The sequence below is a fragment of the Sorex fumeus genome, unplaced genomic scaffold (assembly GCF_029834395.1).
Source record: "Sorex fumeus unplaced genomic scaffold, SorFum_2.1 ptg000044l, whole genome shotgun sequence".
NCBI lineage: Eukaryota > Metazoa > Chordata > Mammalia > Eulipotyphla > Soricidae > Sorex > Sorex fumeus.
Genome location: NW_026606101.1, coordinates 26056167 through 26073165, shown reverse-complemented (window position 1 = coordinate 26073165; position 16999 = coordinate 26056167). Strand labels below are relative to the sequence as shown.

General features: G+C 38.3%; 1 protein-coding gene across 2 annotated transcripts in view; it reads right to left on the bottom strand.

Annotated features, from left to right (window-relative positions):
* Window positions 1-16999, bottom strand: part of PLCB1 (phospholipase C beta 1) — a 787019-nt gene that overhangs the window by 138607 nt on the left and 631413 nt on the right. For both annotated transcript variants that reach the window (XM_056121100.1, XM_056121101.1), the window contains exons 20-23: window positions 13987-14151; window positions 11117-11216; window positions 10165-10269; window positions 7761-7870 (exon numbers count right to left, since the gene is read on the bottom strand). In XM_056121100.1, coding sequence (XP_055977075.1) covers window positions 7761-7870; window positions 10165-10269; window positions 11117-11216; window positions 13987-14151 — 480 coding nt within the window. The remainder of the gene's footprint in view (window positions 1-7760; window positions 7871-10164; window positions 10270-11116; window positions 11217-13986; window positions 14152-16999) is intronic.

The following is a 16999-nucleotide window of genomic DNA, read 5'->3' as shown; positions in this document are numbered from 1 at the left end:
TGCTTAAGTACTATGCCTGTATAAGAATCACCTGCATTTGATTTGATTTTTCTTTTTAAATTTTTTTATTTTATTTTTTGAGCCATGACTGGTGGTGCTCAGGGCTCACTCCTGGCTGGGCAAGAGGAACCATATGGGTACCAGGGACTGAACTCAGTCAGTTGAGCACAAGGCAAGCATCATACCCTCTGTATTATCTCTCTGCACTCTCACCTAAATTTTAGTAATAATGCACTGGCTATATTCTTATTTCTTTATAGGCATAGTTTAAAAACCCAAATCAACAAGTGTTACTGGTGTCTCATTAGGTATCCTAAAGTGACATTAAAGTAGCAGGCTTTTACAGCACTCAAAAGGAGAGAGATAATGGAGGGAAATGCCCTGCCACAGTGGTAGGGTGGGATTGGGGGAAGGGGGGTGGGAGGGATACTGGGACTGGTGGTGGTGGAGAATGGGCACTGGTGGAGGGATGGGTATTCGATCATTGTATAACTGAAACCCAAACACAAAAATTTGTAAGTCTACAACTGTAACTCATGGTGTTTCACTAATAAAAATTGAAAAAAAAAGTAGCAGGCTTTTGAAATACAGTATTTGGTGCGCGTGCAGGGGAGAAGGGTTGGAAGTTAAGTCTGGTTGTACTTGGTCATTCAGCCAGGATGGTTTAGGCTCTGACCCTGTGGTGCTGGGTTACTAGGGCTATACCTGGTGGTGCTCAGGGTGGGAACCATGTGGTATTGGGGATCAAACCTCGGTCCCTGAACATGCCCTAGCCACTAAGAAACCCCTGGTCCCTGAAAAAATATTTTAATTTAGAAGTCTGTAATATGCATATAACATTTTATAAAACATTTCTATGGAGTCTATATATATTCTATATATATGTAAATCTTTAAAGTTCTGCTAACACAATTTTTATGTGTCCCTTTACATATATATCAATTACTGATATCTCTTGATATATATACACATATATATGTGTATATAAATATTTAATGATTTAATGTTTTAAAGATTATGAGGTATTTTACTTTTAATACTTAAATTTTTATAGAAATAATTTACTTAAAGAAATGGTTACAACTTTGGAAATCTTCAACTTTATTTAAAATTACCTTATGAATGATTACTAGTCTTTTGGGAGGGAATACAAGTAGTGGTGTTTAGACGACCATGTGGGGACACACAAAGCATGTGTTCTGATCTTTTGAGCCAATTCCCTGAATATGAATAATGACTTTATCACTCAAATTTTGGTTATTCTTTAACAATATCTATGTTGAAAATTAAAGATTTATTGATCCCATGTTTACCTTTCATATGATCTGAAACATATGTCGATTGTGGGGGAATTTTCGCTTAATGTTTGCAAGTTTAATGTTTTCAAATCACTCTTGAAAAGAACTTATTAAGCTACGACAAACTTGGGAATACCGTGCAGGACAATGGAATCCATAATTTTCATGTAGAAATGACTTTTATAACTAAGTTAAAAGGCTAATACTATGAAAGATTTCACAGCGAAAATAATGTTTCTAGTGTCTGCCATGTCCTAGATAGGTAAAGGTAAAGATAAAGGCCCTCCTGTTGATCATCAATTTGCTCGAGCGGGCCCAGTAATGTCTCCATTGGAGACTTTGTTGTTACTGTGTTTGGCATATCGAATATGTCACGGGGAGCTTGCCAGGCTTTGCCGTGCGGGCGAGATACTGTTGGTAGCTTGTGGGGCTCTCCGAGAGGGGCGGAGGAATCGAACTCGGATCGGCCATGTTGGCTGCGTGCAAGGCAAACACCCTACCGCTGTGCTATTGCTCCAGCCCATGTCCTAGATAGAATTTTCTTTTCAGAAAAGCATAGCTACTTATTTTCGATGCCCTCATTCAAACAAACTTACATTATTACATGAAAAGATAAAGGGTACACTTTAGGAGCTGGAGCGATAGCACAGAGGGTAGGGCATTTGCCTTGCATTTGGCTGCCCCGGGTTCAATTCCCAGCATCCCACATGTTCACCCGACCACCACCAGTAGTAATTCCTAAGTGCAGAGCCAGGAGTAACCCCAGGAGCATTGCCGGGTGAGACCCCCCAAAAAGGGTACACTTTATTAAAGCTTTTCAAAGCATGAGATGACTTTTCCTGTACTACAGGGCAAGAGAAACTCATTTGTTTCCTTCAGTTTCAAAACCATGATTCATCAGAGGTTTAGACCACCATCTCTCAACTAGGGGCCACCTGGTCCCTCTGGGGTCCCCTAGGCAATTTATAGGAGGTCACGGGTGAAAATAAACAGTAGTGACACCAGGGAGCAATGATAGTGTGAGGTCACAGAAAGAAAACAGGGTTGGGAGGGGCCCACAGTCAGAAAAAGAGCTGAGAAACACTGCTTTTGACATTTCAAGAACGAATTATATTTTTCCCCATTAGACATATGGAATATATGTGCTTCAGTATTTCTATAGTTATTTTTAGAACTTAAACTGTCCAAATATCCTTAAGCTTAATCGATATTACACATTTACTGAAGAAACTTTTGGAACACCATTTTTAGAGAAAGAAAAATAGAATTGACCTGGGCTCTATTTTTCTTTTTTTAATATTCATTCGTGTTGCATTCACTCAAAAAAAAAATCTTTGATAGGTGATGTGCAAAGAAAATGCTCTCAAGGGACACCAATGAGACTCCTATAATGTCAACTATAATGTCAACTGCCCTCGGTATCTCATTCCTGAGATTAGTATATATTTATATAAATATCCTGTTATTCGTCGATTGCCTGGAGCAGGCCCCAGTAACGTCTCTTTCATCCTAGCCCTGAGATTATATTCAAGGCTATTTAGGAGAATGAGACCCATCGTTGTTACTGGTATTTGGCATTATATAAATATATAAATTTGTCTTTCTACAGAAGCATCAGAAGATGTCTCACTATGAAAATTTATCTGAGTTATTATACAATGCCCCCCCAACGGGGGTGACTTAAAATTGTACTTTTTAAACAAAAGTTTTTGGGCCATGTCTGTTGCTGCTCAAAAATTATTCCTGGCTCTGTTCTCAGGAATCACTCTTGGCAGGCTAAGGCAGGCTCAGGGTACCATATGGGATTCTGGAGACTAAACTCTGTTATTCATGTACAAGGAAAGCACCCTACCCACTATACTATCACTCCAGCCCCTTAAAATTTACTCTTAAAGAAAGTGCTTAGTCCTTGAAGAATCCAGGTAACAAATAGATAGAAGTTGGTATCAAAGCATTGCTTACAATTGGTGACAATTCATGTTCTTTGACTTAAAATGCTCCCTTGGAAATTTTTACTTCTTTAAAAGTAAAATGACATCCAGTTGAATTTATTAATTCCTGACTCTAATTAGTGAATAATTCTATTAAGAGATCTAAGCTTTAAATTATATTTTGTTAAATCTATTAATATGCTAATGCAGAACAATTTCAGAGTACTAGTGAATTTTTAAGGAGAAACTCTAGTGGCATATAGGTGTCAATAGGAGAAAAAGAGAAATTCATTAAATGTTTTAATTTTCTTTAAACTTTCTAAGTCTAGGGGCTGGAGTGATAGCACAGCAGGTAGGGAGTTTGCGTTGCATGCAGCCAACCCAGGTTTGATCCCCAGCATCCCATATGGTCCCCTGAGCACCTCCAGGAGTAATTCCTGAGTGCAGAGCCAGGAGTAACCCCTGTGCATCGCCAGTGTGCCCCCAAAATCAAAACTAAAATAAAATAAACTTTCTAAGTCTACAGGAAAGGGAAAGAGACTGTTACCATCAAAACCCACCAGAATTAAATCTTCATTTATATTTGGATTCAAATAATCTCCTAAAATGTGGTATATAAAGAAACATCGTAAGGAAACCACAAATAGTCAAAACAAGAGAAACTGAGGCTCTGTCTTTAATGGGACATAGGTCACTGTGGAGGGGATTGGAGGGTGAGTGAGGGGAAATGACCCGGGGCCAAGGCAAAGGAAGCGGGCCCTCTGGTGAAGCATGAGGTGTTGGAATGTGTTTTTTATGGAACCCTACCATTATTAATATTGTAAATCATGGTGCCTAAAATAAAATAAAAATAAATATAGTTTCAAACCAAAATGTTAGGGAAAATGCTCCTTGAAACTCAACAAGTTGACAGAACTGAGTTTGCTGGGAGTTGGCAAGATAAGGGAAACTATTTTAGAGGGTTACTCTTAAGACAAGAGGAAGCAGTCTCTCAGTTGGTAGGTTTGGGGTTGGAACACTGTAGTATGGAACCCTGCCATTAATAATATTGTAAATCATGATCAGTAAAATAATAATAAAAAAAGAATGCCTTTAAGTGGTCAAAATTGTCACAAATTTCAAATAAAAAATTCTATAACATTGACCATAAAAAGAAAAGCAAAAAATAATACAATAGTTATTTAGAATTGCCAGCTCTAGGGAACATGAGATTTGTGTGTGTGCGTGGGGTGGGGGGATACCTAGCTGTGCTCAGGGATCATTCCTGGTGGTACTCAGGGGACCATATGGGATGCTGAGGATTAAACTGGGGAGCATATGTGATGCAGTGCTGGTGTAGGAGTTACAAAAATTCAAAAAGGAGGGCAGGGCAACTGCAAATGAGGCAAGTGCCCTAGCTACTGTACTATCCCTCAGGCCCCAGGACATGAGATTCTTGAGCAGGTGGTTTATAAAGACAACAGTCTCAGGAGAAAACTGTAGGCAAGTAAAGTGATGAGGGCAGGATAAGAATGGAAAAGATGTCCTAGCAGGAGTCTGGCCTCAGCTTTACTCCAGAAGAGCTCCGGAGAGTGAACAGAAACACGCAAGCTTCCCATCCAATAAGTGGCCTAAGTTGATAAATCTTCTGGATCTTTGAGTACTGGGTATCGGTCACTCTCACATCCAGACAAAGGTGCACTCAGTTCAGTCCATGATAGGGACGAGTCGGTGTTTCTGAGTCCTTTGCCTGTGGTACTGGGTGTAGGAGGTCCGGACATCCCAAAAGGAGGTCAGGGCAGGGGGCTGGAGAGATAGCACAGCGGGTAGGGCATTTGCCTTGCACGTGGCCAACCCAGTTCGATTCCCAGCATCCCATATGGTCCCCTGAGCACCGCCAGGAGTAAGTCCTGAGTGCTGAGCCAGGAGTAACCCCTGTGCATCGCTGGGTGTGACCCAAAAAGCAAAAAAAAAAAAATAAATAAAAGAGGTCAGGGCAGAGCAGCACAGCTCCTGCTTTGAGCATGTGAAGGCACTGCTTTCTCTTGGCTCTGTACAAAAGTGACTTCTTAGTCTTAATTTAAGCAAGGGATCTAAATGTTTTCTTTATTGATTATTTTCTTCCCTCTGCAGATGTGCAGATGCATAGATGTGACATGTAGAAACAACTCTAAGTGTATTCATGTCTATTTTCAGCATAGTTTTCTGTTGTTAAGATTTCCCTATAATCTCATTAACTATACACTATAAAAAGGTATTATTTATGAAACGCTCCAATCTAACTTTAATCACCGAGGATGATGTATCTCTGAATCCTATGGGACATAATGCCTGCAGTTTAACTAAAAGCCTGGGGAAAGTATGTTCTTATGATAAATGCCTTTTGCTAAAGTATTTCATTTCATTTTTTCTCATTAACATTCAATTATCATCTCATTAACATGCAAATAATTCAGTAGCTTAGATCAAGAATTTCTAAAATGCTATGTGAAACACAAGAAAATAATCCTTTAAATTATAGTTACATAATGTTTACTGAGGATCTGTTTAAAATAATGAAGCCAAAGGGCCAGAGCAATAGTATAGTGAGTAGGGCATTTGCCTTACACATGGCAGACCCAGGTTTGATCCCTGGCATCCCATGTGGTCCACCGAGCAACAGGAGTAATTCCTGAGTGTAGAGCTAAAAGTATCCTCTGAGCATCACTGGTTGTTACCCAAAAAGCCAAAAATAAAGGAATTTTAAAAAAAATTAAAAATGATGAAGCCAAGCTGGACATGTGGTTCAATGGTCAACTGCATGCCTAATATATGTGAGGTCCTGAACTTAGGGCCCAGTTTTGAAAAAAAAAACTGTGTATGCCTTGATATCACCAGTCTTTACTTGAGAAACTATTTGAGAAGGAGCCCTACAATATGCATTTTCTGAAACAGAATGTTATTGAGGAATTTGTTCATATTGTGGTATTAGAGAACTGAAAGCACTTACCTTACATGCAGCTGTTTTGGCCAAGGCTCTGGTTCAATTCCCAGAGTGTCCCCCAACCCCCAACAACAATAACAAAAACAAATAGAGGCATCTCTGGGGTCACAATGGGGGAGTGGAAAAAATAAAATCAATTATGATAAAGTGTTATCAGACTATTAAATTATTAAAAGTCATGTTGCAGAATAATATGTAATGGAATTAAAAAAAACATTAGAGCTAAGTGAAAGAAACATCTGGAACCATGATTATAAATATTATCCTATTTTATCTATTTTTGGTTTGGGGGGCCCCACCTGAAAACGCTTAGTTACTCCTAGCTCTGCACTCGGGAATCATTTCTGGTGGGCTCAGGGACCCATATGAGGTACTGGGGATCGAATCCAGGTCAGCCACATACAAGGCAAATGCCTTACCCACTATGCCCACTGTTTCTCTAGCCCCTATCCTATCTTACTAAAAAAAGAGTAGTTTTGTGTATATATATATACCTATATAAATATAAACTTCATTTTATAGTATTATTGCTGAATATATTAGGTGTTTGAATTACAGAAGATATCTCTGAGGTATTGTTTTTCATTTTTATTTAAATTATTTTCTCTGACAAACAACTTTATTTTGGAATAAGAAAATGGCTATTCAATAATAAAAACTTTAATGGATTTGTTATTATTATTATCCTAAGAATTTTCAAAAATCTTTATATTAGCAGTTCTTCATTTTAGCATATTTTCTCCTAAATAATCAAATAAAATTTGAAATTATCTCATTTCTATCACTACTTTTAATTATTAGTTACAAATCCAGAAATTATTAAATATTTCACTTTAAAAACACCAAGGATTGACAGATTTTTTACAATCCTTATATTCTTAAAATTCATTTCTAGTATTTCTACTTTATTACTTTTTTTGCATTGTGGAATTAAACTTAAAGTAGTACTCATATTCTTTTAACAATATATGTGATATATAAGCATATAATATAAAATAAATGTTTATGGCTTACACCAGCATTTTATTTACTGAACTGGAAGAAATAACCAAAGTAAGAAAAGTACTTTTTGCACTAATGACACACAAACTAATAAATAATCACAATCCTCATCCAATTGTCTTAATCACCTTTAATCAATATTAAATCATGTGAAGCTTTTATTATAAAACAGGAAGTCGTATGCTACTTAACATGGTCATGCTCATGATATCCACAGAATTTGTGGAGCAAATAAAACATAAAAAAATTCACTCAGGACTTCAGAGATAGTTCAGTGGTTAAGGTGTTTGCCTTGTACATGGCTACCCCTGGTTCAATCCCCAGCACCCCACTAGGCTCTGTAGGAGAGGTCCCTGCACACAGAGCCAGGAACGCCACTGGATGTGGCTCCAGAATTTTTTAAATCATTTATTTTTATATGAGAAAATGCCGACCACAATAATAGTGTTATTCCAATGTCCAATTTTCATTTCCTGAGTGTGAACCATAGTGACTAAGTAGGAGTATAAATCATGCCTAATGCCAAGCTTATGGTTGGAACACCGTTTGGTTGGAACACCCGTTTACCTCTTTCTTTACTTCTTCTTCATCTTCTAATGTCAAAGCTGCTAGTTGCTTAGCTCGCTGTTCCATTAGATTCACATATCGAATTGGGTTTGACAAAGCTTCAATCACATCTAAATGGGGAAGAGACACTTACTTAAATGATCCTGGAGGTTTGGGTTACCATCCTCCCATATGTTTGACCAACCATCCACTCATCTCTCCATGCATTCATTCGTTATCCATCTATTCACAAATATATCCACCTATTTTCAATTTTTCCACTTCTCTATTAATTATTCATGAGTCTCTCTAGCAAGTCTGGAAAATGTGTAAAATCTCCTTGCTGAAATCTTAAAAACTCAAAAGGAGGTCATCTCTGAAAGTGAAATGGCTTAAGATTCCTCTTAGAATGTCTCAATATTCAGATTCTTTAGATACTTTTGTGAGAGTTCCATTGATTCCAGAAATATCTCCACACCTGTGATATCTGGCTTAAAGAGTATTTTATAACAGAAGACGTTTCCTATAAAAGAATGCTCTTCAGACTGGTGGAACAACCTAAAGATTTGGCACTATGGGTCTTAATCACACACAACATTGATTATCTAGAGTGAGGTTCAGTTCTGATGCATCATTACATGGTTTAAGTACTTTGTTTGCCAGATTGTTTTCGTCATTCCTCAATATGATATTCCCAGACTATTTAACACTATAGACTTTTAAACTTATGATCATTCACTGACATCATCACATCAATTTCTCCACATTTAGGACTCCACTCATAAAAGGGTGCCTGAAGGCAAATTCTTTATAGTCTTCGCTGGAATACCATACAACATTCATCAAGATGTGCTGGGACTATAAGAATAATTTTCCCAGTGGATAAATGTCCTCAAAACATTACAAAAACATAAATTAGAATTAATTCATAAGGTTTAGGAAATTTCCCTTTGAGCGTGCATTAAAAATGAGGGTGCAGCCCTTTTGGAAAACAATATGGACGTTTCTCAAAAAATTAGAAATTGAGCTCCCATTTGACCCAGCAATACTACTCCTGGGAATATATCCCAAAGAGGCAAAAATGTATGGTCGAAGTGACATCTGCACTTGTTTGTTCATTGCAGCACTCTTTACAATAGCCAGAAACTAGAAGAAACCTGAATGCCCAAGAACAGATGACTGGTTAAAGAAACTTTGGTACATCTACACAATGGAGAACTATGTAGCTCTTAGAAAAGATGAAGTCATGAAATTTACATACAAGTGGTACAATATGGAAAGTATCATGCTAAGCGAAAAGAGTCAGAAAGAGAGGGATAGACATAGAAAGATTACATTCATCTGGGGGATATAAAATAACAAAATATGAGATTAATACCCAAGAATAGCTGAGATCAACACCAGGAGGATTACTCCATAGCTTAGAGTTCAGCCGGGTATTCTAGGGGAACGCGCAGTTCAGATAGAGAAGGGAGCACCAAATAAAGGGTGTTTGGAGGATACTCCCAGGAGAGGAGATGCAGGCTGAAAGTAGACTATGAACTGAACATGTTTGCCACTCAATGCCTCTTTTGCTGGCCACGACACCCAAAAGGAGAGAGAGAACAGGGGGGAATGCCCTGCCACAGTGGCAGGGTGGGATGGTGGGGGGAGGGATATAATCCATGGTGGTGGGAAATGGGCACTGGTGGAGGGGTGGGTATTTGATCAGTTTATAAATGAAACCCAAGCACAAAAATTTGTAAATCTACAACTGTACCTCATAGTGTTTCACTAATAAAAAAAAAGAATGTAGAAAAGGCAGAAATTGCATGATATATTTAAATTGCACCAGTATTATATATATTGCCAAGCAGAACTTTATCACAAGCCCAGATCCCTAAGTTACTTTGTGGAGAAAGCATTAGTGTCTTAGCTCTCTTCCAGCTGGGGTGTATTTATTATTCTTTTGCTTTTAAACATGTATTTCATTTAATTAACTGATGCTTTCCTTTTCACAGCCTTTCCTGGATTATTTTGAACACAGAAGAATGGTTTTCAGATCATGTAAATAACAAAACCGCCTACACCACACAGCACTGCACATGAGAAATGCATATAGTTCACAGTGGGCAACAAGTCCAGTTTAAAAGATGTGTTTGGAAGGCAGCTATGCTAACCACTATACCACCAATGCGGCGTGGTAGAGGATGGGCACTGGTGGAGGGATGGGTACTTGATCATTGTATAACTGAAACCCAAGCACAAAAATTTATAAGTCTATAACTGTACCTCATGGTGTTTCACTAATAAAAAAAATAATAAAAAAATGAGGGTGGGACTAAGGTTTAATTCTTCTAATTTTTGTTAGCCCAACTTTCCTTCACTATAGACAAAAATATGGCCGAGTCTTGCTGGAAATATTTCTATGCAATAGATTGCTTACCTGCATAAGTATCTGGGACATAGTCTTTCACCTCTATGTAGACAAAGACAGCTGGCAGCATCAAAGGCTGGTTCCTTTCATTCCTCAGAGAGACGTAGTGATAGCCTGGAGGGTGACAAAGATACTGCATCTCACACATTTTCTTCACAATGTTAGGTCAGATACAAAAACATTTATGTGATGCGATTTGTGTGTTTATTTTGCATGACTTTGGGTGACAAAGAGTTCACTACTTTCTCACTTGAATCCCATGGGTTGGAGAGATTGCAAACCATTTTTCTTGGTGGAAGATGGAAGAGCAATATGAATCCAGATAATTTCCTTTTCTAACCATGTTTTCTCCCACAAAAAGAGAATGCAGAATGGCACAGTTTAAACTGTTGCTTCAAATCCATTCCCTTTACACGATTTCTTGACTTGTGGCTTAGCTGTATAGTTTACTTTGACCAATGGGATGCAAGTAATGTTGTATATACATAATGTTAAAATGCTCTGCCAGAACTATGTTTGTTCTTATGCCCTCCAATGAACTGCTCTGAAATGTCCCTAGTGAATCACTGTCACTTCAGCCTAGTTCCTGAATAACCACACAACCAGGCTCCACCCTGCCCAGAGCATGACTACATGCCTGTGCCCAGCCAAATCCTATTAACTTAGACCCTGTGAGCATGAAAAAAAAGCACTTGGAATATGTCATTGAGTTTTCAGATAATTTGTTGCACATAATTATCATGACAAGATGTCACTGATTCAACATGGCATGTTATCAAAAGCAAAAAAGGAAAAAAATCAACAACCCCCTCCTCCTTAGAACTGCTAAAGTTGCATAATTTTTTATACTCAACAAGCTCACATAGCACCTTATTGCCCCTTCAAAAAGTCTCTAAGAATCATATAAGGCAGTGATGGTTTTCTTTACAGATCTGATAGAGTTGCAGCAGACTATTCATACCTGGCCGAATTGCTTGTACTGGCAAGATCCGGTGACCAATAAATTTACCTCCTTCTTCATAAACTGCTATCCTCAAACAGGCCAGGGAAGGAAGAACTACCTGCAAGAACATTGAAGACACATGTGATAATAAGAATTACTAACTGCAAGAAAGAGTTAGGAAATGTTCAAACAGGTCTGATTTTTCCCAACTCAAGACTTTTCTACAAACAGATTAAATCAGAAAGTCATGTTGTTGCTCTCTAACTCAGACTACTGTTTGTCAACTGTATTCTACCTGTGGCCCTTTCTGATTGCCTTTCCTTCCTGTGGCCCCCTGTTCTACTAGTCTTATTCCATGAAAGTCCATTTGTGGGATTCTTAACCTGTGGCCCCTCTGGAATATCCTGAGGCTCTACAGAGGATGTGTCTTCGTTGAAAAATGTTGATTGGGAACTCAAAAATAAAAGAAGATTAGCAGAATAAGACCTCAGCCATAGTTAACGCCTTGGTCTAATGAGGAATTTGTTCAGTGCATAGAATATTGACTTTTGACATTAATACTTTAAATGTGGAAATGGAAAAAAAAAGCTCTAAATCTGATGCTAAGGAGTCAGTGATCTTATCACTGTTGGATCATTTATTTTTCTATTCTCAAAGCAAATGATTATTTTTATTATTTGAGGGGGGCATCCCAAACAATGCTCATGGCCTGTACCAGGCAAAGAATGTATGGTGGTCATCTCCCCAGACCTAAGCAAATTATTTTTTACTTTCAATGCAAAAGCAGATATAAAGCATTTAGGACAGCTTTCAAAATGTAATTGCTTTTTAAATGTGTAAGTTTCCAAATCAACAAGCAAGTAATTGTTTATTTTCCACTTTTAATGTGCAATTCACATTTATATTTCATGTCAAGAACCTGAGAATATTGTAGTCTTGAAAATGATTAAATGATTGTTGAAGGGCTCGAAAGAGAGTATAGTAGGTGGGTGCTTGCATTGCATGCAACCAATCCAAGTTTAATCCCAGCATCCCATATAGTCTCCTGAGCAACGCCAAAAATAATTCCTGAGTGCAGAGCCAGGAGCAAACCCTTAATATCATTGGATTTGGTCCAACATTCCTCCCACCCCACCCCCCAAAAATAACCTAAAAGAAGAAAAAATAATATTTGGTAACAATAAAAGGTAAAGGCCCTCCCGTTGATCGTCGATTTGCTTGAGCAGGCCCAGTAACATCTCCATTGGAGACTTTGTTGTTACTGTGTCTGGCATATCGAATACTCTCGGTAGCTTGCTGGGCTCTCCGAGAGGGGCGGAGGAATCGAACTCGGGTCGGCCATGTTGGCCGCTTGTAAGGCGAACGCCCTACCCTCTGTGCTATCACTCCAGCCCTTTAAAGGCTTTCTCTGCTCAAGAGCAAACTGAGGGTTTTTTTTGTTGTTGTTTTGCTTTTTGGGTCATACCCGGCGATGCACAGGGGTTACTCCTGGCTGTGCCCTCAGGAATTACTTCTAGCGGTTCTTGGGGAACCATATGGGATGCTGGGAATTGAACCCGGGTCAGCCGCGTGGAAGGCAAACGCCCTACCCACCATGCTATCACTCATGTATAACAGTTTTCTAAATGCTCTCAGTCTTTTAGGTAATATTTATAATAGCTCAAGAAGTAGGTATATTATTTCATCCAATTAACATATGAAAAAATCTAAGTACAGAGACCTTTCACATGAATACTTCCTTTACACAAAACTGTCTTTGTAGATCACTTGATCACTTGATATCCTGTTACTCATCAATTTGCTCGAGCGGGCGGCAGTATTGTCTCCATTCGTCCCTGTCGCGTGCTAATGTAGCCCAATCTACAAAATATCTTTGTAGATATTTTGGCCAAATAAGTAAAAGGGTATGGTAAGAAAGTCTACTCTGCTTTGTATTTGACTTTTCTTCTTTTGTAGAAAGAAGGATGTGTGAAGAGTGTGATTTGTGATGAAGGCAAAGAGAATGGAAAATGTATTGATTTATTTAGAAAGAGTCCAGACAGATGGCTCCAGCCCAGAAATCCTGAGAAGTTTCCCTCACTCTCTTTCCCTCAACCCCTGCTCCCTGAGACAGAGCCCTCCTGGAATCCGATGGGCAAGAATTGAACTTGAATGTGGACTCATATCCTTAGACTGAAACTCTTTTTGAAGAGTTTAGCTTTATTTCCCTTAGTTATCATATTGTTATGGTATAATTGGTGTTGTGTGTGTGTGTGTGTGTGTGTTTGTTCCAGGACTCAAACCTAGAGTCTTATACATGTGAGGCATGTATTCTATTGTTATCCATATACTGGGCCCTTAAAGGATATAATTTATCTTTTGTATTATGAGAGGACACTGCTTGTCCAAATGAAGTTTCAAAAATGAATTAATTTAACATATCAGTTTGAAAATCAAAGTGGACTATAGACCAAACATGATTGCCACTCACTGCCTCTTTTTCAAACCACAACACCCAAAAGGAGAGAGAGAACAAAATATGCCCTGCCACAGAGGCAGGGTGGGATGGGGGGATGGGGGGTGGGAGGGATACTGAGATCCGTGGTGGTGGGAAATGGGCACTGGTAGAGGGATGGGTATTTGATCATTGTATAATTGAAACCAAAGCACAACAATTTGTAAGTCTACAACTGTACCTCATGGTGTCTCATTGATAAAAATTAAAAAAAAATGATTCACAAAGATCTTTCATAGTAACCAAGTTAACTTTGAAACACTATTTCTTTATGAATATGTACATTCCAAATTAAGCAGTGAAAAAATTCCTAGTTTTATTTTCCCCTCAGTCTGAAAGTGTTGAAATGTGACTAGGATATGCATTTACATTTCATATTAAGGAGAAGACCAACCTTTTTGAACACAATGGGTTCTTCTTCCCAAATAGGATTGACAGCATTTCCTTGTGATGTCTTGGTCTTAAATGCCTTTCTCCTTGTGTCCACAGGCAAACCAAACATATCCACTTCCACATAAGTCCCGACTTTCTTATCAGAAAGAAATTGACCGGAAATAATCTAGAAAAGAATTCAAAATGGAACTTGATGAATAGTAATATGGGAATGCCTTAAAGAGATACAGAGGTTGATGGTGAATGTTAAACAGTAACAAAAATGGAAAAGAAACAGGAGCAATTTTGGTTAAAATTGGTAGATTAAAGTAAAGGATGTTTGGAGGACTCACTCGGGTTGTGAGATGCGTGCTGAAAGTAGACTATAGACTGAACACAATGGCCACTCAATACATCTATTGCAAACTACAAGACCCTGAAGGAAAGAGTGAGCAAAAGGGAATGCCCTACCACAGAGGCAGGGTGGGGTGGGAGGATGGGGTGTGGGGGTGGGAGGGCTACTAGGATATTGGTGGTGGAGAATGGGCACTGGTGGATGGATGGGTACTTGATCATTGTATAACTGAAACCCAAGCATGAAAGTTTGTAAGTTTACAACTGTACCTCATGGTGTTTCACTAATAATAATAAAAAGATAAAAAAATTAAAGAAATAAAATTGGTAGATTAATATTGAAATTTTTAAAATTAGGACTTCAGACAAATTGTATAGCAAGAAAAACTTGGCAAATACTATTGATGATATTATGACATTTTAATCTGTGATACAATTGCACTGTCACTGTCATTGTCCTACCGTTGTTCATTGATTTGCTCGAGCGGGCCCAGTAATGTCTCCATTGTGAGACTTTGTTGTTACTGTGTTTGGCATATCGAATACGTCACGGGGGAGCTTGCCAGGCTCTGCCGTGCGGGCGAGATACTCTCGGTAGCTTGCCGGGCTCTCTGAGAGGGGCGGAGGAATCGAACATCAATATAAAATATTGATCTGTAGAATAAACTGAAATAAAGAATTTCCTAAAAGTTTTTAAATGTTGTGATAATTATTTTAGTATATTTAAAATAAAATTAAAAAGCAATTACAGATTGGATTTGAGATACACAGTAGAAATTCTAGCATTGAATTTTTTTTCTTGCTTTTTGGGATCACACCCGGCGATGCACAGGGGTTACTCCTGGCTCTACTCAGGAATTACTCCTGGCGGTGCTCAGGGGACCATATGGGATGCTGGAAATCGAACCCAGGTTGGCCACGTGCAAGGCAAATGCCCTATCCGCTGCGCTATTGCTTCAGCCCCCTAGCATTAACATTTTAAAAATTATTCTTGTTCACAAAATTCAACTTTCAGAAGCAGTTGTAAACACCATGTTATTCAGTTTTAGCATTGTCACACATTAACTAACAAGGAACAATAATATTGTGGAGTCAATAATTTTTCAGGAACTTGCCTGCCTCTATTTAACAACATAAAAAAATCCTTGTGTCTTGATTGTTAAAAAACAAATCATAAGCGTGAAAAAGACTAATAAAGGTAAAAAAAAACTGCTTAATACGAGCAGAGGGCAGCAAAGGCAAGTCTTGAGGAACCTGAGTTATCTGCAAAGTCCAGACAAAATGAGAGCAAAAAAATGGTTAGCAGGTTTTAATTGAAGCCAAATCACCCTGAATGTTGATGTGGACAGAAATTTTTGACAAGTTAGGGAGAGAGCCATGAGCAAAAGGTCTGAATTTGTCTTGGGACAATTCACAACTCATGAATGTTCTATCAAGCCTAAAGAATCTACAAATCACAGTCTAATTTGTGTTTTTTACATGAGAATAAATTAATAGATATTTTACATGTCTGAACATTCAAAGTTATGTGAATCACACTGGTAAGACATATGCACCAAAATTTTTGCATGCTAAGATTTTGATTCCAAACAATGTCCTCAACTAAGTAAAATTACCCATTCATATTAACATCAGCAAAACAGAATTATAGAACATCTATTGAGGTCACAGATTGGCACTACAGAGTCTTTGTCAGGAAATCGATTAAAACAAAGACAGATATGAGCTGTGTCTTGGCTTTATTTGAAATCACACACGAAAGTAAATTAAAGACTTTTGTTTAATATTTAACAATTTATTGATAAAATACATTTTAATCTAATTTTTCTGACTGAATATTTTCCCAAAATAATGGGGTTAGAAGAAGGCAGGGTGGTGGGCAGGAAAACCGGGACCATTGGTGGTAGGAAAAGTACCCAGGTGAAGGGATGGGTTTTGGAACAATATATGACTGAAATCCAATCATGAACAACTTTACAAATGTGTTTATCACTGTGATTCAATAAAAAAATATCAAAAAAAATCATGGTCATGATAAATCTCCCCAATTCATATTGATTTAGGTTCCAATTAAATGAATTTCTCTTATACTTAATTCCTTTATTAAGTGCCACTTAATTAATTCCTTTATCAATTAAGTGCCAGTTAATTCTTTTATTAATTCCATATGTCTTCCCCAAACTTCTAGTGTGGATTCTGTCTTTTCACTTGTAGCTGCACAATTCCATTGTGTTACGTATCACAGGTTCTTTATCCACTCATTCATTCTGGGCACTTGGATTTTTCCATATCTTAGGTATTGTGAAAAGCACTACAATGAACATAGGGGGCAAATATCACTTGATCACGTGACATCCCGTTACTCATCGATTTCCTCAAGTGGGCACCAGTAATGTCTCCATTTGTCCCTGTCGTGTGCTAGTGTAGCCCAGTCGCATCTGCTCGTTCCAGGAACATGAAGAGCTTCAAACCGTTCATTCAGAGTCTTGACGAAGAAGTCTGACCATCTCATAAGTGGGCGGCCACATGTTCCAGGAAGCCCAGGTAATGCAGAACTTTGTGACCTTGGACTCTGGGCTCAACAGGACCCAGGACCAGAGATCCTTTGCCTGCCTCCCCCATTCTCCGGTGACCCAGGGATCACACCCATAAGACTCCCTTGCCAGTGCCAGAGAATCTCC